This window comes from Gavia stellata, chromosome 1 (assembly GCF_030936135.1).
Source record: "Gavia stellata isolate bGavSte3 chromosome 1, bGavSte3.hap2, whole genome shotgun sequence".
Taxonomy (NCBI): domain Eukaryota; kingdom Metazoa; phylum Chordata; class Aves; order Gaviiformes; family Gaviidae; genus Gavia; species Gavia stellata.
In genome coordinates this window covers 14896748-14920805 of record NC_082594.1, presented here as the reverse complement: position 1 = coordinate 14920805, position 24058 = coordinate 14896748, and the positions used below count along the sequence as shown (strand labels likewise).

Genomic DNA, 24058 nt, shown 5'->3' with positions numbered 1-24058 from the left:
AGCCAGAAGCTGGAGACATTAAGGCAGATAGACAAGCTGTTCTTTAGCGACAGGCTTCTAAAAGGGATCAAGAGCTTGAGTCCCCTTCAGCAACTTCTCCTGAGTCCAAAATAAGACCAAACACCCCAAAATTTTAACTGAAACAAACAAACAAAAAACCCTAAATGAAAGTTTAACAGTGTGGGGTAAAAATACGTTGGCAGAAATGTTTACTAGAGATAGGACTTTATTTTAAATTTTCCAAATTTCCAGAAATGGTTATATTTGACTTAGTCTTTCCTTTAATTTATTTTCTTCAAAGAAACAAACAAACAAAAAATGGCCAGCTACAGAACTCTCCATAGAAATCTAGGCTCCTAAATACTAAAATCAATCTATTTAGAGCCTCACACAAAATGGTCTTGGGAAAATGTCATGGCTAATGAAGTTACTCTTAAATTCAACTGGAAAAGCAGATATTCATTAGAGGTTGTCCAACTCCTGCTGTTTCCCCTTTTCCCCATAATCCCTATCTCAAAAAAGAGAGTGTGGAAGTCTTCTTGAGAAATACACAGTATTCTTAGCCCATTATCATGACAGGCATCTTTGAAATAAGTTAGTAAACAATACTTAATGACAATCTGATTAACAGTGGTTCAGGCTAAGAAGCCTGAAAATACTTACTCTGTTTCTACATTACATTTTCCAACACTTGGCTCCATCTCAGTTTGTGCCTTAGACACTTCTGTTTTCCTTGGCAAAGTATTTCACAATGTAGCTCATCCCAAGGAAGTTTTCCTGACATTAAGCCTAAATTCTCTCCCAATTTCTTCCTGTCAGATGATTGCCTCTTCATAGCTAGATGATGTAAGCAGCATGCACACTTCCCACACAAAGAAACAAAAGTTCTGCTAATAATGTACAAATGGAGAAGTTAAAATTCCCTCTTTTCAGGAACTCATGCAGAAAAAATGCCAATGAGACTATCTGAAAAAAACTGTATCAGATCCTGAACTCATTCTTTCATCAGCTCATTGCATTTATACTCAGCAGGTTCTGAAAATGCCTCAGTAATAGTATGAGGATAAATACACCAACACAGAAGCAGATAAAATTATACATACATTATCTATACATATGCTTAGGTATCTACAATCTTTTGAACAATTATTCAAACTCTGTCAATATTTAGAGTAGTGTTTAATCTAGAACAATAAATATACTGCATATTTTTTTATATACTTATAAAAAATCTTGACTTGTTATGAATCTAAGTCAAAATTTCGAAATTTTTTTTTGCTTTTAAACTGCTACCAACATTAAAGTATTAATATATTTCTGCTACTGTCATTTGTTTGGCTTATCAGGACACTGAAAAGGCTTGTAAAGGATGTACAAACAACTTACAGCTTTATGAAAATACTTTTGACATACTACTAATAGCTTGTGTAAGTTAGTCAGTGTAAATGCACAGCCATTTGTCATGACTGTGGTTTGAATATAAATGTTATAAACTATCAAAACTTCAGTACTAGTATACGTAGTATATGTAGTATATTTAATAATTATGGAAGGGAAAACAGTATTATATTTTAGATGCTACTATTATATTTTAGATGCTACTAACCCCATCAGTTTTATAAGCTGATTTGGAAATTGGACCTTCCAAATTACAGTAGATAGTGCAATTACATTATCACAGCTATGAAGAGACACCATATTCCCAGGATTGATGGTCCCATAACAGCTTTTACCATTTTCAGGATACTGTGCTGGACTAATCTTTACTGAAATTTTCTTCTACCAGCTTGGTTGCAAATGTAACTTTCGCTACCATATTAAAGACAGTAACAACTGTACCCATGAATTATTAAAAGAAAAAAAAAAATCTGGAACCTCTGTTCCTTTTCATGTTAGTCATTATTATAACAAGTAGTATTCTTGGTTTGTCATTTTGGGAACAGGCACCTTGGAAACAAATATCTGATTGTAGGCCCATGAATTTCATTTCATACTAGCAGTTCTCCCTTAATGGAAGTCTCACCAGGATCACATAGAAAGTTACTACTAGTACTGCTTAAAATACAAAATGGGTGCACCTCAATATATGTTTGGTAAACAAATGCCAATCTACAGACACTCCAGAGCTCAGACATTAGAGGTGGCTTCTGTCTTTAGAAATGGTTTGAATAAATATCTGAAGTACTTTACATGAAATCTGTGCTGGTTACAGGACTGATTCCCAAACATGGTGAGGTAACAAGCTTTAGAATTTGACAAAGAAAGGCTCATACACAACTGAGCACAAAATGAAGCTATGCAGGCCTATGAACTCATCAATAACTTCATTGGTTTTCCCCTTTGCCACCTTATTTATTTCGTAACTCCCATTCATTGAGCCCTGTTTCAAATTAAAGAGTCATAGCTTGACAGGCAAGGTGAACAGTTCAGACTGGAAGTGGTCTTAACTATTGATCTACCTACTTACTTCTTTAGCAGCCCATGCGATCACTTCTGTGTAGGGTAAAAATGCTTTATCAGTGGCTAAGTGGTGGCTATTGGGACTAAGCAACTATGTATGCACCAGTTTTTTAGCGGTCACATAATACGTGCCTGCTGCTCTTAGTAAGGCTGAGAATTGATTAAGCAGCCAGGTAGGGCTGTGCTGGTAGTACAGCTGGCCCTGCCATCACTATTTGTGACCAATCTGTGCTACCTTCCAGTAGGAAAATGAATTTTCATCTTCACAGACACTGCAGGTCTCCATGGGTCAATTCCAGTAACTGCAAAAGTGGGGTTAATAGCTACTAACCTCTACTATCTATTACTATTAGGAATCACTTTGCAATATACTGCGCAGCTGCTGTGAAATAAAACACTGATAAAGGCAGTCTGATAGTTAAATGCTTTGCTTCTGCGTCAGGTCTGGTTCTTGATACAAGAGCCATGGCAGTATCCAAACAATCCACTATTTGTGATCTCTCCAGTACCAACAAGACCGACCCCCCAGAATCATCGTTCAAAAAAAAAACTGAAAAAAGACAAAGCTGGTACTGAGGAAACTAGCTATTCTAAGAGATGAATGTAATTGGAAGTTATATTTTGTTTTAACAACTATTTCATGAATGAACATGTCCAGGCATAAAGCCAAAGTCAGCCGAGCTGTTTGTAATGGTACTATGCCCAGGACCTGTTAACTCCGAGATCGGAAGTATGTATCCTTTCAGGAAACAAAAGCACGTGTGTGAACATTTAAGATATTTTCTGAAGAAAGGTAGCCATAGATTTGAACTAGTCAGAGATAAATGAAACTTTCATAGGTGCAGGATCCATAGAAAATATTTTGATATGTCCATACTATTGACAGCATTAACCCTCTGTGTGTACAGAACTCTGATATCCCAACAGAAATTTAAACAGTAAATTAGAAACGTACAATGTAGCTGTTCAGGCTAATTCCCTACAACCACAGGAAAACGTCATGATATTCCTTCAAGAAACAGACATAATAATAAATAAACTAATATGAAAATACAATATATGAAGTTATAGAAAAATTAAAATTGATTTCATACTGTAAAATACGATTTTATAGCCGCATACATACAAAGCTTTACTGATAGCTGACACACAGTAAAATGTTTAGAGTTTTTTTAAGACTCAAATGCTGAAGAATTATAATTTAGAAGGTTCTGCCAATTGTCAGTGGTGAAAGTTCAAAATGAGCATGCTGGGAACAGCACACAAAATTAAGAAAGGTATGCAGGACACGGGATGACACATTTAGAGAAAAAGGGCTAGAAGTAGTATCAGACACAGGTTTCTTAGTCTTTTTACTACTGTCGGGCAAATATCACCAACAACATAAATCAATTTAGAAAGCTCTTATTTAGCTTGTAAAAAGATACCAACATAGTCTAAGAGCCAGCTTAGGGGGAAAGAAAGGTCTAGAATGCTTTCTTTAAAGGTAGCCTTTTACTGAAGGACAGGTATCCAAAGAAGCAGCTCTCACAATATGTTAATCTTTAAGGCTACCAGACTCCATGGCCCCATCATTTGAAACTTTCCACACGACTACGTGACATAGCTTCCAGATTTCTGCTATATTTTCCTTTTACCCCCATAAAAATAACCTCTTTCCTTGACCACAATTAGTGGTAACAGGAGGGCTGCAACAAACATTGCACCGAGAGCTAGATTTGCAGGCATTTGTTTTGGTGGCCATGCTAGCTTAAGCAGAATTTGCTGATCTTGCATTGCTTCTTCATGCTCTCTGACTTCTTCCTTTGCTCTCTGTTGTTGTGATGCTGAAACAGTCTGTGGCAATATGGTTAAAAACTAACCAGTAAAAAGTTTTGTTTGTTTTGCTTTTAGCCAGGTCAGTGTTCTGAAGTGGGTACCTAATAAACTGGCACTGCTGCCAAAAACCAAACAAAACTGTTAATCTGTTTCAATCTCAGTTCAAAGTGAAAGCACTTGCTCAGGGAGAGGCATTTAAGAAAGTTTGTCAAAGTAACAGTAATTTGAGCTTCTACAGACATTTGAAAAGAATAAAAAAAGCAATCTATGTGTTCTGCAAACCTTAAGACAACATCCTAACGAGAACACTTAAAATAAAACATCTTTGTGTGTAACACAGCTATGGGCCCATGCAGATTACACCAGTTCCCCAAGGGAGAATATCAAACTGCCTTGACATTAAAAAACATACTTTACTTGCTTTCTTGTGAAAAGGTGTGGGGGGGTTTTTTTGGTGTGTGTTTGTTTTAAATAAAGGCATCTTTGTTTCTATATACCCTTTGGTACATAAAGTGCTTGTGTTGTTATCCATTTTAAATCGCATTTCCCAGGACACTGAATAAGAACAAGAAATATAGGGGTTTCAAAGTATTCAAGAGATGAGACTATATGAAGAAAAATTCAGAAACATATTGTTTGTAGGAATGAAGTACCTTTTCTCATACTACTGGGAGAAGTGCAGATAAATTCACAATCTATTAAAAAGAAGAGGTAGATTGTCAGATAACAGCATGTTCTGACATTATTACAGGCTAATAATGGGTACAGCACATACCCTCTCCTATGAGCAACTCTGTTCCCTCCCTCTGCAATCACAAAATAAATGCATACAACTTTAAGGCTATAAGGTTCCTCAGGTTCCTTTAAAACACTCATTTAGAATTACAAACATCTTTCTCTTTTCTCTGTCAACAGTCATTTAAGACAATGCTCGGTTAGTGACTGTGTTGAAAGCCAAAACATCTACATGCTGAAATAGCAACTACCTGCATTTCTGTGAAGACTAAAATGTCATTAAAATAAACTCATTCCAGCCACGCTACTCGGTGAATGCCTCTCAAAACACTTTGGGAAGTTGCTGTCCTGTAATGCAAGATCAGATGCACTGAAACACAGGAAATATGAAATGAGTATATGAAATTGAGAAAAAATTGGATTTATAAAATGAGAAGTAGCAAGCAGCTTTCCAACTAACCCTTCATTTTCTACTTTTACTGAAGGGAGGATTTAATCTGTCTGTCTCTTCAAAATTGGGAATGGCAAACAGTATCATTTTGTGAATGTTCTCTCCTAACTGAAAAATGCTGCCACGGAAACCAGACATTTTCAGAAATCTGACCATGAGTTACTGTTTTACTGACTGGTTTTCAATAATCACTTCCTATTTTTATTGCAGTCACTGCTGACTGGTCAAGTAAGAACTGCAAAGAACACTACTACGGCACCAAGCCAGCTCACCAGGACACTGTAAAAATCATGGGACTGTGTATAGCAAGCTGTTAAATCTTTTTAACAAAATGCTTCATAGACCAAAGATTAAAGACTCCCTGTAATCATTTTATACTGTAAAAGGGACCAATCATCCTAGCACCTTCCTAATCAGATATACATAGGAAGGTAAATGCAAATATAAGCACCCTGAATATAGAAAGCAGGAGAAACTGTAATAGTTAACTGAATCAATTACATTAATCTACAGTGTAGTACTCCTGCAACACACATTGTATTTTAAAAACAAATGGATTTTCTTCATTTCCATTCTCTGCAGGAAAATGAAGAGCAAATATAAGGATGCTAATTATCAAAGCCTTCTTACTAAGGCTTTGCATACTGTTTGTATAAGATGTTATAGGTACATGAATGTTAAGTAGTATTATAAACAAGGACCAGAGCTAGTGAAGCCCTTATCTCCACTCCCCTTGACTCTCCACTTGAACAATCATCCCAGGTCCTACTGACAGACTCTTGGCCCCAACAAGACAGACACGTGCTCCCAGTTTGATGCCAGCTAACCAGACAAAACAAAACAGCAGAGATCAAGATGACAGATCTACACTTTCACACCTCTGACAAAAAAAGTTTACAAGAAAATAACTATGTCACAATTCAACTCTATGACAACTATCTTGGAAAATAGCAAAGACTGTCTCTAAAAATAGTCAGATTGCTTTCTTCCTCAACTGGAAGGTTCACAAGGCAACAGAATTATCTAGGACCAAGCTGAGCAGGACAGGGTGCAAAAGGTTTTGCATATGCTACAGTTTTTCACTGTGGACATTCATATTAATAGGAAACAATTCACATTTTCAAAGGAAAAAGAAAAAAGAAAAGAGAAAGCTGCTAAGAAACGCAGTGCAAAACATGAACAGTAGGTTCTCTGTTGACTTCATCATCATCACAAAACTCTGAGCAAATTCTGTATTAATAGCATTACTCTGTCATAGCAAAATGACTCCAGAAGTACTTTCTGCAAAGTTAAAGAAAAAAGGGACCTATTTTTTCAATCCCATATGTCAACAGTTGGGCAGTAACATGGATGTGAAAGGGACTAGTTGCACCTAGTTTCTAGTGAGATCAGTTTGACCTTTTAAATATTACCATAGTCAAATGTCACAGGATGACTTTGGGGTTTTTTTTCCTTCATTTCCACAAAAATAATGAAACAAATTATTTTAAAGAATGAAAAGTACTAGAGAAATTAGAACTATACTATACTAAATTAGGAATGTACCAAGTGTAAAACTAAAAAGTAACACTAAAAGCTCCATATGCATTCCTATACATTATTATTTGAGAAAATTATGAAAGTTGACACAGTTGTCATCTGGAAGAGCCAGCTAATGCTCTGTACTAAGAGCACCCATAATTTTCTCTCCAAATTGTCTGGCCTAGTTTGTGTTTTTCATTTGGGGAAGTTCAGAAATGTCCATGCATACATACAGATGTTAGAAGTTAAACCACGTTAATGATAACAGAACATGAGCTGTTTACTTTTATTACTCTGTTGTTGGTTTTTAATTGAGCACAAATGCTAAGAAACATTCACTGAACACGTGTATTTTTGCACTTGAGTAGTGCAGAGAAAGATAGCGAACAGGACTCCTTCTAGCCCAAGACACAGCAAGAGGGAAAGTTGCATTGCAAGTTCTCCCTCAACAAGAACATACCAAAGAATCACGCTGCAGATCTGCTCTCTAGGAAGCCTGCATGAGAGAAATACTCCTAGCACTTCTTGATTTCATTTATCAGTTACAGTGGTCACAGACAACATCTGTAGGTGAGTGAAGGCATAGTTCAAATACCTTTTTGATGGCAATTATACCAAAAAAATTACTATCTACTTGACAGTAATTCTGGCCCAGAAAGTCATCATTCTCCTTGCGTGCGCTGAAGTGAGGGGAAGGAGCTGATAGAAAGTCAGGGCCAAAGGAATTACTTTTCCAGCTGGAGCACTTCTCCAATTATGTTCACTACACAGTCACGCAAACACTTACACCAACACAACTGGGAAGACTGGACATTTTCTTAAATGTTCCAAGAAATAGTCTACAAATATGCAATTAATAGGAACACAAAATCATTCTTCTAGGTGTCGCTGAACTCCACTTGAGTCACCTCCCAGTTTTTACATTGACAATAGCTGGGACACAACGCTGACTCAAATTTGTAGCAGAAAGTTGGTTTTGAAAACGATTAATTCGTCAAAATGTTCTGTAGCACAGTTACTCCAACCATTCGAGAGCTAAACCACAGCAGAAATCCATATTCTGCTGCTATCTACATGCTCTGCAATGATTTCCAAGGCTAACAGGCAAAAGCCTCAACAAAATAGTATTACATATTTTAAAAATGAGAATTCGTATTATATTATGTATGGTAATGACAAACCACATTTTTCTCCAGAACAGAAAAACAAAAGACATAAGCAAAAATTATTCTATAAACTAAAATAAATGGAATAAATTAGCATCTTCCACAAAAATTGAAGATTCACCCAAATCAACCGTCTTGAAGGTAAAAATTCACACACATCCTGAAGAGAAACATACGCACGCACTGTCAGTAAATTACTTTTCAAGCATCTACTTAAGGTTGACAATATCCGAAAAGCTCCCATTTCTCTCCACAGACTCCATAGCGTGAGTCTAGACTGGAAATATGTAGATGACTACAGTGTACGTGCAACCATAGGTTAGGCAAATCTCACCCGTATAGACAAAACTTACCCTTCCCACAGTTTGGGATCTGAGACAAATTCCAACAGGATGAAAAGGAAGCAGGAAGACAGTGAGGCTGAAGATACTCTACTAAGCTCTCCAACAGTAGGAAGTATCCATGGCTTGTCCAAAGACTTCCAGGAGCAATTTACAGTAAAAAGGGATGAAGCAGCAACCACCAATCTCTGCACTCTGAGGCATGGCTGTCCGCAAATGTTGCGGATTTGGTTTTCTTCTAGCAAAGCAACTACCCTTTTGAGCTCTTAGAAGCAGACATTTCCCCAAACCAGTTCTTTAGATCCCAACTTTCCTTGCCTAGAAGGCAGAAGAGGACTAGGACATAATCTGCTGATGTGTTGCCCTACTCTGCAGACCTTTCCTGTCCACTTCCAGGCATGAAAAGAGATTTGGCACTGATACCTCTACCCTGCATACAGAATAAATTCCCTAGTGATGTACTCAGTAACAGGAGAACAAAGGATGAGTTGTTTTTTCTTTTGTCTTTTTCACTCATTTCTCATGGTGTTTGCAAATGGCTCAGATCGGGAAGTGGAGCAGAAGAGTGTCTTAGAAAAGGCAATGGGGGAACTGGGTAGCAAGCTGGGTTATAGTGACAGAAATGTTTAATTACATTTGAAGTAAGACTTGAAATGTTTGTTCTGGTTAGTTCTTAGGAAGTAAGGCTGACAACTGTAACAGCAAGGAAAAAACAAACAAACAAAAATCTCATTTCAAGGGCTGAAGTGTTAACCTGTTGCTGAGGACTAGTAGGACTGATCTGCCAAAAATTTTGAAGGGTGTTGAGATATGCCATTGCAATTAATGAATCTCAGGCCTCCAGATAACATTGATCTAATTTATTTGAACTAAAGCTACTCAAAGAGTCCTCCTTGCAGACTGTCCCGAGCTTCCAGGTGTCTAGCCTTCCTTGCTGCCTATCTCTGTACCTTTTCTAGTCTACATAATGCTTTCTGACCAGAAATGCATAGAGAAAGAATTCAAAATGGGGGTTCACCAACAAGGTTTATTAAGGTATGTGATTTGTTTCCAGTAATTTTCCCAATGATTTCTAAAACTTAGCTTGACTGCCAGTGGACAGTAAGCTGATGGTCAAAAAAAGAAAAAAAAAAAAGCATGGATTTCTTCTGCAATTAATATCAAATATGTAGCCTACTATACCTGGGGTAGAAGGAAGAAAAAGAGAAGAAAATCTTAAATAAATAGATACATGTATATAAATTTTATTTTTATAACAAAATAAAATAATTCCATGCTGATTTACTGCTCTTTGTCCCATAAAAAGCTCAGTTACTTAGGAAATGAGTTTTTCCAAACTACTAGTCTGAGGCACAAATTCAGAAAGTCTTTCCAAAGAACTTAGGTAAACAACACAGTACATGCCACCTTAATTGCTCAACAGGATATGTGCAGGCCATCTTAAGTGTAAGGAAAAAAACTAAACCCCCAAACCCCAGCTTTGAGGTGCTTTTTAATTAATTTAAAACAGCAAAAATGGGGGGCAACACAAACAAACAAAACATCAAAAAAAACCCCAGTCCTAATTGCAAAAAGAAGAAACCCTCTTATTTGTGGTGTTGTTCCTTCATTCGTAGTAATATCCTTTCAGACAGTCTCCTTGCAAGCAGGTTGCTACCGAAGAGATTTATTCAAATGCCAAAATTGGTATGGGAGGTGAACAGCACTGAAAGCAGTTAGCAAGTATATCAAAACCCACTTCGCATTATAGAGAAAAGGTTAATTCTGCTCAACAACATGCTGTGTCCTTTGGTATCTGATTTTATGTACCATTCCATGGATAGCTGGTTTTAATAGTTCATTTATTTTTCTTCAAGTGCAGCTTTTGAAACTGAATATTTTGATGCTTTCCCTGGAAGCAGATAGCATCAGACCCCTTGTGTGAGGGCAAATACAGAACCATAACAAGAACATCCAGTTAATATAAAAAAAGTCCACAACAATGAGATACTCTCTGAAGCATGAAGATTATGAGATACAAAGAAACAGACATTAGAAAGAAAAATATTCATTGAGCATAGTACATAACTATCCACTTCAGAATTTTTCTAGTATCCCCTGAAGTATTTAATATTGGTCAGGAATTCAAAGTAACCATACACATCGCTCAGATTCACAATGCCAGAGAGAAAAGCTCTGGGACCATTCATCACTTGCCAGCAACCCATAAAAACTTGGGTAAATAGCAAGGAATGTAAATAGCAAGGAATGTAACAGTTAAGAGGCCTATTTCAGTTTGGGATTTAGCAAACTTTCAGAAATAATCAGGGAGTTACATTCAAGACAACGTAACACTCGAACACATTCAATGCTTCAAATCAATAGGGGATCTCAAGGAAGAGGAAATCAATAGCATGAACCAATTCATCTATTCCTGTGTCAACACAGCATAATCCTGTGAAAGGAAAATGAATTGGTATTTTATATCACTCCCAGTACATTTCTGTTGGTTTTAACGTTTACTAACAAAATCAAATGAACAGGAAACATAAATAATGCATGAATCTCTAAAATAAAGAAAGCATATCACTTATTTAACAGAAATAATGTAAATCCAGCAAGAGCAGAAGGAAATTATCTTAAGTAAGTCCCCTTGATATAGATCCAAATATTCACAAGAAATTCAATTATAGCATCTCTAATGTTCCCTAATAATCACTGGGAAATAGAGGTCGTTATTTTACATTCCCTGGTGGCTTGCTGCTGAAGTAATTGGAAATGCAGTGGGGATGAATCTGACTTTTTATCCTATTGGTATGCTACTTGTAAAACCCAAGAGCCAGAGCTGTTTGGTTGGGGTTTTTTTTAATGCACCATTTACCAACAGCATCATTAAATTAACAAGACCATGAAATCACAGATATCAAACATAAGGTTGTATAACACAAAAAGGTGTTTTATGAGTTACTTTTTCCTTTATTTGCTTTTTAAGGGGAAGTGTTTGGTGCATGACCTCTGGTTTTTCTAAGACTACTACTCAATTTTTTAGCATCAGGAAATAAAAGACAAGGATAAAAGAAACTGACTTAGAGTAATCACCATATTAGTACTGCTGCCAATAATAATGGCTGCAAAGCTTCAGACAACAGAATATTTATGTGATACATAGTTTTATTTAACCTTACACTTCAGTGTTTTTCCCAGTATTACTGTTCATATCATCTTATTTCATTAGCTTCTTCTAAAGAAAACAAAAATTACTTCCTTTTGTTTCTTTATGCAAGAAGGACAGAAGACTTGCTAAGCACCTCTCAAACTATTTCCTTGACCATTGGAAACACTTAATTTATACATTCAACAGGCAAGTGCTCCAACACACCTCTCTGTGTTCACCAAAACAAAAAAAATAATTTTATTTATGAAGAATTTAATAGGCAACAGATGAGAAATAAACTAGTGATATGATATATACTTTCCATATTAAAATCTGATTCATGCACTCATATGCATGCTCATAAATTAATAATATAAAATTCAAGGCAGGGAAACAAGATCATCAACTGGTAAGTAAAATTAACATCTGTCATTCCATATTCCCATACATCCAGCATTCACTGATACAATACTGTCTTTTACCATCACACATGTCAAGAATTAAAAGGAAGTTGTAAATGGTATGATAAAGTGTATCCATAAATAGTCTCAACACTGACTAGCTGTTTTTCTCCAAGCCTTCTACAAAATGTCAAAAAGAACAAGCTTTTTTTTTTTTAAATTTTTGCAAGTTTTCTCTTTTTATGCATGCAGAAGTAAAGGAAATCACATTCTTAAAGACCTGCATGCCCTGTCTCGAGCTTTCCAGTCAGCTGAGAACTTTTTCTAAAATCATCACTCATCTGCAAATTGGCTGTTTTGAAGTGCTACCAGCAGAAGAATCAAAGTGTATTCATAATGCTCCGTACTTCCTCAGAAATAGGCAAAAAGTGTTTTGAATATTTCACAGTTAAATCACAAGTTTGTCAAGAAGAAAACTCTTATTACTGGCAATCTGTTCAGCATCTAGCATGGCACACTGATCCTCACAGGGACCTCAGGATTCTATGATGACATGCAGAAAACTGCAGTAAGAGAAGTGGAGAATAAAAAACAAGCATCTTTGACAAAGTTGATACAAAACAAATAAGCAATACAGAAAGTTTTTAAGCTTCTAAGCCCTTACAGCAAAGATGTATACCATAAGATACAATAAATATATTCATCACAGTATGAAAAGCTGCCAATTAATGGGTTTCAGGGGAAAAATGTCAGGAGAGCCTGACATTTTTGCCTCTAAATAAAACCAGATACAATCTTTAAGTCAGTACACCGCATCATAGCAGGATCTCTGATTTGTGCAACTGTATGGAGTTAGTACAGCAACAACGCTTTGGCTACTTTTACAGAACAATTAGAACTGTGTGACCTAGGGCCAGAGCAGTAAGTAATGCAGCCCAACACACAATGGAAAGCATCTCTATCATGTAAATGCCATCCCAGTGTGGCACTGGACATAAACTCAGAAAACAGAAAAAAAGACCACCAAACTCTCTTTCTGATTTATAAAATTTACCCCTAAAGAATAGCATGGGCACAGTAACTATATAGAGATCTAGGTTGGACCAGTTTATCCTATATGTATCTTTTCAAGCCTCAGGTTGTCCATTTTTGCATTTGGCTCTACCAGGAACAAGTATTTTAAGAAGTTTATTTCCAACAATAATTAAATAAATTCCAGCACAGGCAGATCAAACTTTTTAAAAACAGAGAAATTCTAAGTTTGCTGAATTTTCCTATTGAAGTATCACTACCATGATAACTGCGTGTCATTGATGCCTCAGTATGAGCATTCAGTTTGAAGAACAAACAGAACGGGGCTATTTCAAAAAATGGCGAAAAGCTGGATGCAAATGATTTCCTATCAAGAGCAGCTTCTCCACACATTAATACTATTTGCCACTTTGTTTACAATGATTTGATGATCACATTCTACTCAAGTTATAGGCATCTGTAAAATATTTTTCTGTGAGACTGAAATCTCACCCAAGTCTTTGACCCTGCATTGGGATCCAACAGCTCAGCTGTACAATCCATGCATTTTCCCACTGAAGTCATACTGAAATAGAATGAAAAGTATTTTTCTATCCAACTGGTCTTTTTTCACTTAATAAAATTAACGTTTTTCCCCCTTTTACTCTAATGGCCTTCCTACAAGATTCAAAGCAAAACATTAAATGGAAAGATCAAATTATAAACCATAGACAAGCCAGAAATTTCTAGAAGTGAAAAAGGGAGCGGCTCCTCTGAGAAAAAACAAGGAAGAGAAAGAAAGGTAAAATAAAGGGAAATTACGTACACATATTACGAAAGACTAACCAGTCTGAAAAATAAAACCTTCACCTATTCATTGTTTTTCCTTTTTCTAATAGTTAGCTCACAATAATCTTTAACCTAAACTGGAAAGCTATGCATTTGAAACATTGTTTAACTAAGTAATTAATAAGTGTTCCGGTAAACGTCTTTTAAGGTGGTAAGTACTGAACAGTCACCTCCTCATTCTTCCATCTACCCATGAAAAAATATTTAGCATGAAGCAAAAATTTTGCACTTTTATAGCTTTAGGTGATATTAACTACGCAACTGTATCATATATGTGTTTATGAGTTTGCCACTTTAAAATATTTATGCAAACAGAAATAGCGGGAGACCAATTCTATGGTTATTTACTCCTAGGAATAAAAGAACTTTCTGTATTCCTCTTCCTGCATTCATAAGTTTCCTCCTATCTGACTCAGAAAATCCTTTTCCTCACCTCCCTACGTACTCATAAGAGGAAGGAAACCAAGGACAGACAGAGTCATTGGATGGATTTGAGATATTTAAACTTTCACAATTTTTAAAAATCCCCCTACTGAGGTTAATCCTTACCTCACTTCTTTATTCATGATTGACTTCCAAGGAAGAAGAAGAAAAAAAGAAGTATTTTCATTGCTTATGTGGAATTTTTTAAAAAATACTTGTACAAGAATATACTTAAAAAATTCTTTAACAAAGCTACATCTGAATAGAAATATAAATGAAAGCATACTGTAGATTCATCAGTATGGAAACAAAGGGAATAAGAATACCACAACAAAGGACAAATCTGACAAGTCTGCAGGAGTTTCTCAGAAGTGATGAATTTCGTTTCTCTTCTTACCACTTATTTATCATATTCTTGGATTACTAGTATACATTCACTGGACAATAATCTATAAATATAAATACCAATCTACATTTCCACTATAAACTCTTTGTTTACAGTTTACTGCTGTGCCTTGTGACTAGTAAGACAAGATGGGAGAAAGGAAAGGTACAGCAGCATTCAGAGGTTATTTTGGGGTGGGGAGCGGGGAGGGAGGAAAGTGTGAGAAAACAAGTTTCTAAATTGATGCAGAAGTATTTGGCTGAACACTCCATTAAAAATTGCTGCAGTCTGTGCTAGCACATTTCTGCCTTTGCAGAATCAAGTGATTCTTATAAAATACTTAACATCTACTATGCAAATAAAAAAAAAAAATAGCACTTCAGGAGGAATAGAAAAAAGGTACTATTTTATACAAAAAGAAGCCCAATACAACATATTATTGCCAGCAAACTCACCAGTCGTCTCCTCTCTTCTTCAACAGCTATCAGGAGCCGAGCAAACTCTTTCAGTGACTGGGCTGAAAAGAAAACAAAGAAAAAGAACGTCCTGGTCAACATTACATTTTAAGACCAGATGAGTCCATTATCTGGATTTAAGTTGTAGTGATAAGATATTGTTCTCACCTAGTAGTTCACTGAAATCAGTAGTCATTAAATGAGCACAGACTGAAGTAAGCAGCGGGTCAAGAGCAGGTAAAAAACAAAGGAAAAGAACCTGAGTCTTAAGAGTCATGTGCATTTAAAAAATAAATTTTTAAATGGAATATGGCAAACATTTTCCTGAAATGTACAAAAGATCAGTTTCAAAACAAAGAATTCTACAATCAGCCACAAAATTTACTTTAGCACACAAGGACCAGAAAGAAACTCCAAAGAAAAATCTTGAGTTTCTCCTATTGAAGTGCAGCAACAAATACTTGCAAGAACTATGAAAAATATTCAGGTAAAAATTTGAAAGTCAGCATTTTAGAAGAAATGCGTTACTTATGCCAAACGTTTAGGTTTAGCAGCTCTTTGGCTTTATGTTTTGCAAGGACAAGCTTTCAGGTGACAAGAACATATGATTGATTTATAGGCAAGCTTTGAATTCTGTTACAACTGTGAGAAAGTCTTTGCTCAAAACTGCCTTCAAATGTAAGTCAAAGGGCTATAGCGGATGTCAACAGAAACATAATAAAAGTATTAACCCATAAAAGAGGGCAAGAAATGGGAAAACATTCCAAAAACTCTTAAGGCTTTATTCTCATGTAAGCAAGTGGTGCAGATTTCTCTAGAAAAATCTTTCAATTTGTATTATGTTCTCAAGGGCATATGGGTTGTTTGAGAATTCAGCATCACAGTTCCACAGACAAAAATGCCAGAGAAGAATCATGTGAAGAGAGCTAAGTAGTTCTTTTTACTTTCTCCTGATGCATCTAGCAGTAATTGCTGATAATGACAGGATGCTAAGTTTCATGGTTTAAAGCTCCGATCTCAGAATGCAGATTCATAAATAATACAGTTTCTCACAACAAACTTGAGGTAATCTAAATCATCTTTTAAAGAGAAAAAAAACCAAGGAAACAAAACTTGTAGAACTTCTCAAAAGAACAGGCTTCAAAAAGTCTTCACAGGTAACCAAAATACACTGCTGAGGGTATGCTAACAGAATTCTTGTCCTCTTAGCTATTCTTCCATCTTCTTAAGTGTTTTTATAAGCTGTGTCACTCCAATAATATGGTTTCAACCCCTCTCAAGTTCCCTGAAAGATTTAAGGAAATAAGTACATTTTCTAGAGGATCTGCTATGTTCCAGTATCTTCTAAGAGGGAACCAGCATCTAGCTTGCCTTAACTTGTCAGCATGCATGAATTGGACCATAACCAAATAATTTTTATCCCATCTGGACGTTGCAGAGGTCACCCTTGCATTCTTCTTGCTCTCTTTCAACTTTCGCAGCTGAACAACACTTTGCTGTTTGTTCCAATTTCTTCTGCAAGACCTTACATAGTTTATTTTTTGCAACTGTAATGCTATACCTGGATATCTTGACCTCTAAGTCATTCTTTGCTGACAAATCCTTTTTTCCCCTGTTATTACTCACGAGCTCTTTGTTTAGTCTATACACCTGGTAAGTTAAATGTCCATCCAGTTGGGTATCTAGCCTTTTCCTTTAATATTTTTCCCTGAGAATGCAAACACCAGAAAATTTTGCCACTTTTTCAGTAAAAGAAATTCTAGGCCTCCTGCACAAACTTCTGAACTCCTCGACTCAGGCTTACCAGCTGAGCCTTTCAGTTACTGACTTTCAGTTACTTACCAGCTCAGCCTTTATCAGAGTTACATCTTGAGATCAAGAACTTAAGTTTGCTATCCACTGAATTAACTCAATCTTTTAGAGTCAGCTCATAATATCCCAACTGTCAAAAACAGGTAAAGAAATACATGATGAACTGACTGGTTAAGTTACTTGTTAAGAAATCTGTTGAGTGTTACATTCAAGAATATCTACGTACCCATTACAAAACCCTAAAAACTAAATAAACAATAAGCCAAACAGACATTGCCAAACTATTTCTTATTGTCACACCGATATCCCCCAAAATTTAACAAGAAACAATCCTTGCATGTAGAAAACAGGACAGAGCCAGTTCATCCGTTGCACATGTGGCAGAGTGATTCTTTACCCACCATTAAAAAAAAAATAAATAGTATTTTCAAATAAACTAGATAAACATATTGTTTTAATTGTATTACCTATTCATGAAGTTAGGATGCACTTCAGAAAAACAGCTGACTTTCTAGTAAAGCCAGCAAGAGAAATTGTTTCCAGATTATTTCAGTGAAATAATTGGTCATTTTTAACCACAAGATGATGTGTTACTGCAGTCACATGTTAAAACTCCATTCCCCCTCCTTTTTTTGCTTTTTTACCATGAAGTCACTCACAATGACAGAATTATGTCAAAGAGAAATGATCATACTAAGCATTGTATCTTTGTGAGGACAGCAGATGCAGAACCTACTGAAATTTAAGTTTTCCCCACCCACATTAAGCCTTATGGTACTCTTTACTTAAGTTTCTGATCACACCATTAAAACCATCCTTAATACAAAAAAGGCTCATGAAATTTTTTTTCTTCATCATCTGCAGTGAGAAAGTTAACACTTTACACCTTTCAGCAGCCAAGCACAAATACTGCCAGTTCCCAATCCCAAGGTATGGGCAGGACTTCACCTAAATCAAATAGAAAAGGTGGGGAACAGGCAGGTAAAAGCGATACAGATGTGAAGAAAAATATATCCTCTCTGGTCAGGCGATATTCAGAGTTTTAGGAGCAAAAAGATAGTAAAGGAAGAAGAGCAGGAAGCAGAAACTGGGCAGAAGGATGACTGGAAACTGTGAGGAGCAAGGAAAAAAACCAAAACACAGTAAGAGAAGCTTTTGATTCATCTTCTTGATTTCAAGACAAAACCAAAGGGTTTTTCAGTTTCAAGGTTGAAACTTTTGCTTAGGATTTAAATAAAACCAGGACAGAGAGAAAAAACTATTAAAATATGTTCTGTAAGTGTGCAAATAAAGACTTTCCTCAATGTTTAACACTAATATAAAGGTACTAATGTCCCCTATACAGTGCCTCAGCTAAAGACTGAGAAGCTGTCTCCATCTTCTCTTCCCTGTTGCCTCACCTTTGGGGGGATTATAAAGGTCAAAGTTTCACTAAGAGTACAGAACCTACACCCTTCAGCAGCACTAAGACAAACCATTCCCCTGATGCTAGCGACACCTTCGCATCAGTACTGACTACACCTCCACTGTTCACTGCCCAACCAACACCCACATCCATCCTTTTTGCGCCGGTCAATGACCTCAAAGCCACAGAACATCCTTTCCCAGCTCAGGAGGTGCACAGGGAGAACAAGAAGTGCATCGTGTAATTCAGACTGTAATGAAAGAACGCAGACAGAGCTCAGCGACATGGACGTCTCTGGTGACCCCACTGGTTGTTCTGCCTTTGCCATGGCACCACATAACAGCAAAAAAGGGGCCCCTCTCAGGACTTCAGCGCGCACCCGAGGCACAGGGTACATGCACCGAATTCTGGATTCCCAGCTCTCAACAGGAAACAAACAAATATTTCAACAATAGTAATCTGAGGTGCTTGTATGTAGTTAAAACCCAGAAGATTTAAAAATCAGAACCATTTGTGTCAGATGCGGCCCACTGCTGCCTGTCAGGAAGCCTGGGAATTAACACGCAAGCCTCACAATCTTTTCTTACTAATGCTGCAACATTTTTATTCTTTTTCTCCCCTTCTTTTTAATCAGAATAGACACAGAAGAATTAAAATGAACTTTCTAAATACAAAAGGGGGTGGGGGGAGGAAGAGTCAAGTATTTTACAAGAGGAAATGTCATGGGAATGTGCTGATAAGAAATAAATTCTGAAAACATACCAATACTATAAAGTATAATACATAGCCTAACTTATATAAAATACAAAGGTATTTTTAATTATTTTCAAAAAGCGTTATTGTTATTGGTGGGCCATTTTAAGTAAAAGGAAGTCCTGCCTTAATACTTTATTCTGAGTCATTAGGAGAAACTAGCTTACAAAACCCAAATAGTTTTACTGTCTGCTTTTTATTTAGGGGCTATTCAAAGGACTTGTAAGATACACTTGGCATCATGATGGAAATGATGCCTGCTAAAAGCAACACCCAACAAGTAAAAACAATTGTGTATGTACCTGGCTGTACACTTGTGGTCTCATTCATCACAATTAAAACAGGTTGCCAGCTGTTTTCTCTGGAGTGTTCCCTATGCAGAAATAATTTGCTGCAAAATTTCCTTTGTTCAGGAGAAACAGCTCCCATTACTTTATTAAAAAAAAAACCAAACAACCACCCTATTTTTAAATGAAAAGTCTTTTAATTAATTTGCTTCATAAGGAAGCAAACTAACAGTGGCAACAGCTTAAACCTTAATGGAGTAGACCAACAATGTCCTTTTTCCAAAAGATGCATTTCATTTGTTTTTTTATCCCTATCATTTCAAACACATGGTAGAGCTCCACAAACAACTACTCGCATAATCAAAAGAGAACTGAAGCTTAGTGTAGGACTAAGTGAATCAGGGAGGAACGAAAAAGGATAAAAATTTATTTATCTGAATCTATAGAATGCATTATTAAAAATATGCTTCATTTATGCTCTAGAATTCTGGTTTACTGCATTAAAATCAAGCCAGTGGTTCACAGGGAAAAAAAACATGTACTTAATAAACTTTACGAAGTTTTTGTTATATACTTGTGTAGAGAATGTTATCACCTTAAAACAGCATGCCTACGGACATTATTGAAGCTACTCTATCAATAAGTAGCTTAATACTACTAAAGAGTACAGCATTACACTGCACTACCAAATGTACAATAGGTATGATGTCATCTACATTTAATGAGAAAAGGAAAGCAATGTGTATGAAACCTAGAAGTAGTTTTATATGACCAATACTGAATTCAAAGACATAAAGCCAAGTTTGGAAGGTAATGTTCAACCCAAGATAGAATGGGAAGTTACCGTGGAGGACAGAATAAAAATAAATGTTCTTTTCTGTGAAATGGAGTGTTGGTTTAACTTATACTTACACATGCAGTCTTAAACAATGCATAGGCATAGTACACTAAACAACATTTTATAGTTTTATAAGCAGATATCACCACTATCTTCAGATACATGAATGCCAGCATGGAAAAAAAAATACATATAGAAATATGTCATTTGTTCTTACGACATCTTGCTGTATAAGAGGTGAAAATATGCAAGCCTGTCAGAGATTTCCTTATATCTTCCTCATCTGACTGGGGAAATGCCAGGACTGCGCTCTACATTGCTCCCGACGCACTTTGGCAGGAAGGTCAGTCAAGTACATCCTCTCTCCAGAACTGTTCATATCCAGCATAGACGTGCTATAGCAGGCTCTGAATTCATGCTTGAGCATGAACTTTGACTAAAGCCTCCAAGGGAGTTTTTCCCAGTAAGTAATACATTACCGAATCAGAATTCAGGATGGACCTAAGAGCCATAAGGAAATTGCCTAAGGATTAACACTTGTTTACTAGACTTCAGTGACAAAACAGAATAAATGTAGGATCCATGAGTGCTGGGAGGGCTGGGAGAAGAGACTTTCTTTTCCAGTTCTAAAATGAAAGTAAATACATTATTAAATAGTTACTAATTCACAGATGTATTTCCAGAGCTTTTAATGACTGGCATTATTTGCAGCCACAATGCTATTTCAAGCAGTTTTTCAAAAAACCACAACGTCAAATAAAATTTCCATCCTTCTTTCTGTGGCTTTAAGCCATACTGAAAAGGTATGGGGGTGTGGTGAGCGGGGGTGGGGGGAGTAGGATAAGAGGAGCAACAGATGGTTTCCTGATCAGACAGAAAAATCACAAGTTTCAGATTAACACTGACAGGGCACCACAAGTATCTGGAATAGAGCAACAATAATCTGCTTTCTCAGTACTTTCTACCTAACAAAAATTGTGGATGTCACAAAAGCCACATAAGATCCTTAGTGTATGTCTGAAGGTAACTAAACTGGATGTCTCAAAATGTCACCACTATGGCAAGTTTTCAACATGCCAAAATGTAATTCCAAAGAAATGGTGTCTTGAAATAAGGCTCCCAAAGCCTCCCGTTCTCTTTTGTCTTTCAATATGTTGGCCATGAATTTAAACATAGCCTTATCTTACACAACACAGATTTCCTTTACCACTGTCACAACCTGGACTGATTTGTTAACAATTCTTTTTCTTCCATTTTTTCTACTGAATAAAGCCTATAAAACATTAAAAGTGTACAATTATCTACAGCTTTAAATGGAATTGCAGTTTAGCCCAAAGGCAACAAGCTGCAGGATCGACACCTTAGTCTGCAAACTGAATAATAATTTGTGCAATTTATAAATATTTCATAATCAATGTTGACTGGGCTTGAGTACTGCTGTAATATAATTGAAAAGATAGTAGTTTAAGACAACTGCAACATACTCCGACAGAAAACAGTATGTATTTTTTTTAAACAGATTTTCAGAAAAGCTATACTTCGACAAGTACATGTCTGCTAAATATTCCCAACTATTGCTCAGGTTTTCATTTTTTGTTGGCTGCTGCTATTTCCTCTGACACTTCTGCTCTAGGTCTGATTCCCTCACTTACCAAGTGGCAACTTTTTTGGAGAAACTTCAGTTTGGAAAGCTGAGCTCAGTACCATAAGTAACATTTACTGGGAAAGCAGAAGAGAAGACAAAAGAAGGAGAGAGGAGTGCAGGATTTGAAACCATTGTTTTTCTTACCAATTTCATTCTCTTCTGGGTTTCATTTCCAAGATATTAGAGGAAACAGAGTAACTGCTTTCTTTTGTTTAGGTTTAAGGTAATATGGCTTAGGTTTAAGGTAATATTGCTTAGGTTTTTATGTAAATTCCAGTTCGTAAGTGAACAGCACATCAGATGTGCTTTAACTTTAAGCTGACTATTGGTGTCAAAAGATAAATTATGTTAGAAGATTCCATTGTGGAAAAAGATAATGGTTCATTTATTCATGGGGTTTCCATTTCATTTAAATTTGGAAAATTAATATTGGATGAGCTGCCTTAACCTCCATTTGGTTTCTCTTACTTTCCTAATCTGGGTATCAGATTTTATGGATCTCTAATAAGGACCTCATGCATTCCTTTAGTCTGTGTTTACATCTACCACAACCTCCATAAGAACCGGGGAAAAAAAAGCTACTTGTACCTTCCTATAATACAATGAAAAGTACTTCTGGTAGTAAAAGACACAGGCTGAAGCAAAGATTCAAGTGTACAGGTTTTAAAATTACATGGAAATACCCCAACAGACACTCTCAAATCAACAGCAAATTCTGCCAGCAGACAGTGGTTTAAATTCACAGCTCCAATAACCGCAAATTTCCTTGAAGACTTCCATCATGGGAAGGTACACAAAGGTAGAGGCAACTCTGTCTGATCTGTACTGCTCTTGTGATAGAATCAAGACATACTTAGAGCAGACAAAGTGAAGCAATTTTGGACTCAATAAATGAACATTCTTACTATTTGCTCCATAATTAATCTGGTAAGTAAACTCTGCAAGGGCCTAATCCAATGCTCTTTTATCAATTAGTACCACAATCTTTCAGATTTTGAAGCAATTTCTACCTAATCCAGACTTCGAACTTTCAACTCTGATGAATTAAAAATGGAAAAAAAAAAAAAATCCATCCAATTTCATGTGTGGTTTATCCTGACTTAACACAGACATGCCCAAAAGAAAAATAAATAGTAACTATTGCTGTAAGAGTTAGATCCTGCCAGGGAGCAGAACTTAGAGTGGTAATTTTGTTTCCTGTGGCAATTCCCACCTTGAACTGTATGGAAAGATATTTTGCCAAATTTTTTTCAATTCTTGAAAATAAGTGTGCTACCTTACAAAAATAAATCCAAATTTGCCAAACAAATCCATTATACATGAGGAAGGAAAAGTATGATAGAGACAAAGAGACACAGAGATGAAAAATGCCTGGTTTAAAACTTCGGCAAAGAAATTACACAAATGAGGAAGCAAGAAAAATGACAAAATTAAGACTTTTATGCCCAAATTTTTGCTTCAAGGACTACATATTGTTCTCCAAATATGATCACATCTTCGACTATACACTGGCAAGCAGAGAACTTTATCAGAGCACAGCTACTGAAATCCATGTAACTAAAAGTAAACAAAAAAACCCCAAGGCTTTTCTCTACTTCATTTGAGTTAAAGCCCTGTAAACTCAGAGTATCACAGAATCACAGAATCATTAAGGTTGGAAAAGACCTGTAAGATCATCAAGTCCAACCATCAACCCAACACCACCATGCCCGCTAAACCATGTCCCACAATGCCACGTCCACACGTTCCTTGAACACCTCCAGGGATGGTGACTCCACCACCTCCCTGGGCAGACTATTCCAATGTTTCACTACTCTCTCAGTAAAGAACTTTTTCCTAATATCTAGCCTGAACCTCCCCTGGCGCAACTTGAGGCCATTTCCTCTTCTCCTGTCACTAGTCACTTGGGAGAAGAGATCAACAGCCACCTCTCTGCAACCCCCTTTCAGGGAGTTGTAGAGAGCGATAAGGTCTCCCATCAGCCTCCTCTTCTCCAGGCTGAACAACCCCAGTTCCCTCAGCCACTCCTCATAAGACTTGTGCTCCAGACCCCTCACCAGCTTCGTCGCCCTTCTCTGGACACGCTCCAGCACCTCAATGTCCTCCACCCAAGGGTGCTGAGGGAGCTGGCGGAGGAGCTTGCCAAGCTGCTCTCCATCATTTATCAAC

At 36.6% G+C, this 24058-nt stretch overlaps 1 protein-coding gene across 1 annotated transcript in view; it reads right to left on the bottom strand.

Moving 5' to 3' along the window:
- ARHGAP42 (Rho GTPase activating protein 42) overlaps positions 1 to 24058 on the bottom strand; it is a 166374-nt gene that overhangs the window by 92021 nt on the left and 50295 nt on the right. The window contains exon 3 of the mRNA XM_059816233.1: positions 15150 to 15211. Coding sequence (XP_059672216.1) covers positions 15150 to 15211 — 62 coding nt within the window. The remainder of the gene's footprint in view (positions 1 to 15149; positions 15212 to 24058) is intronic.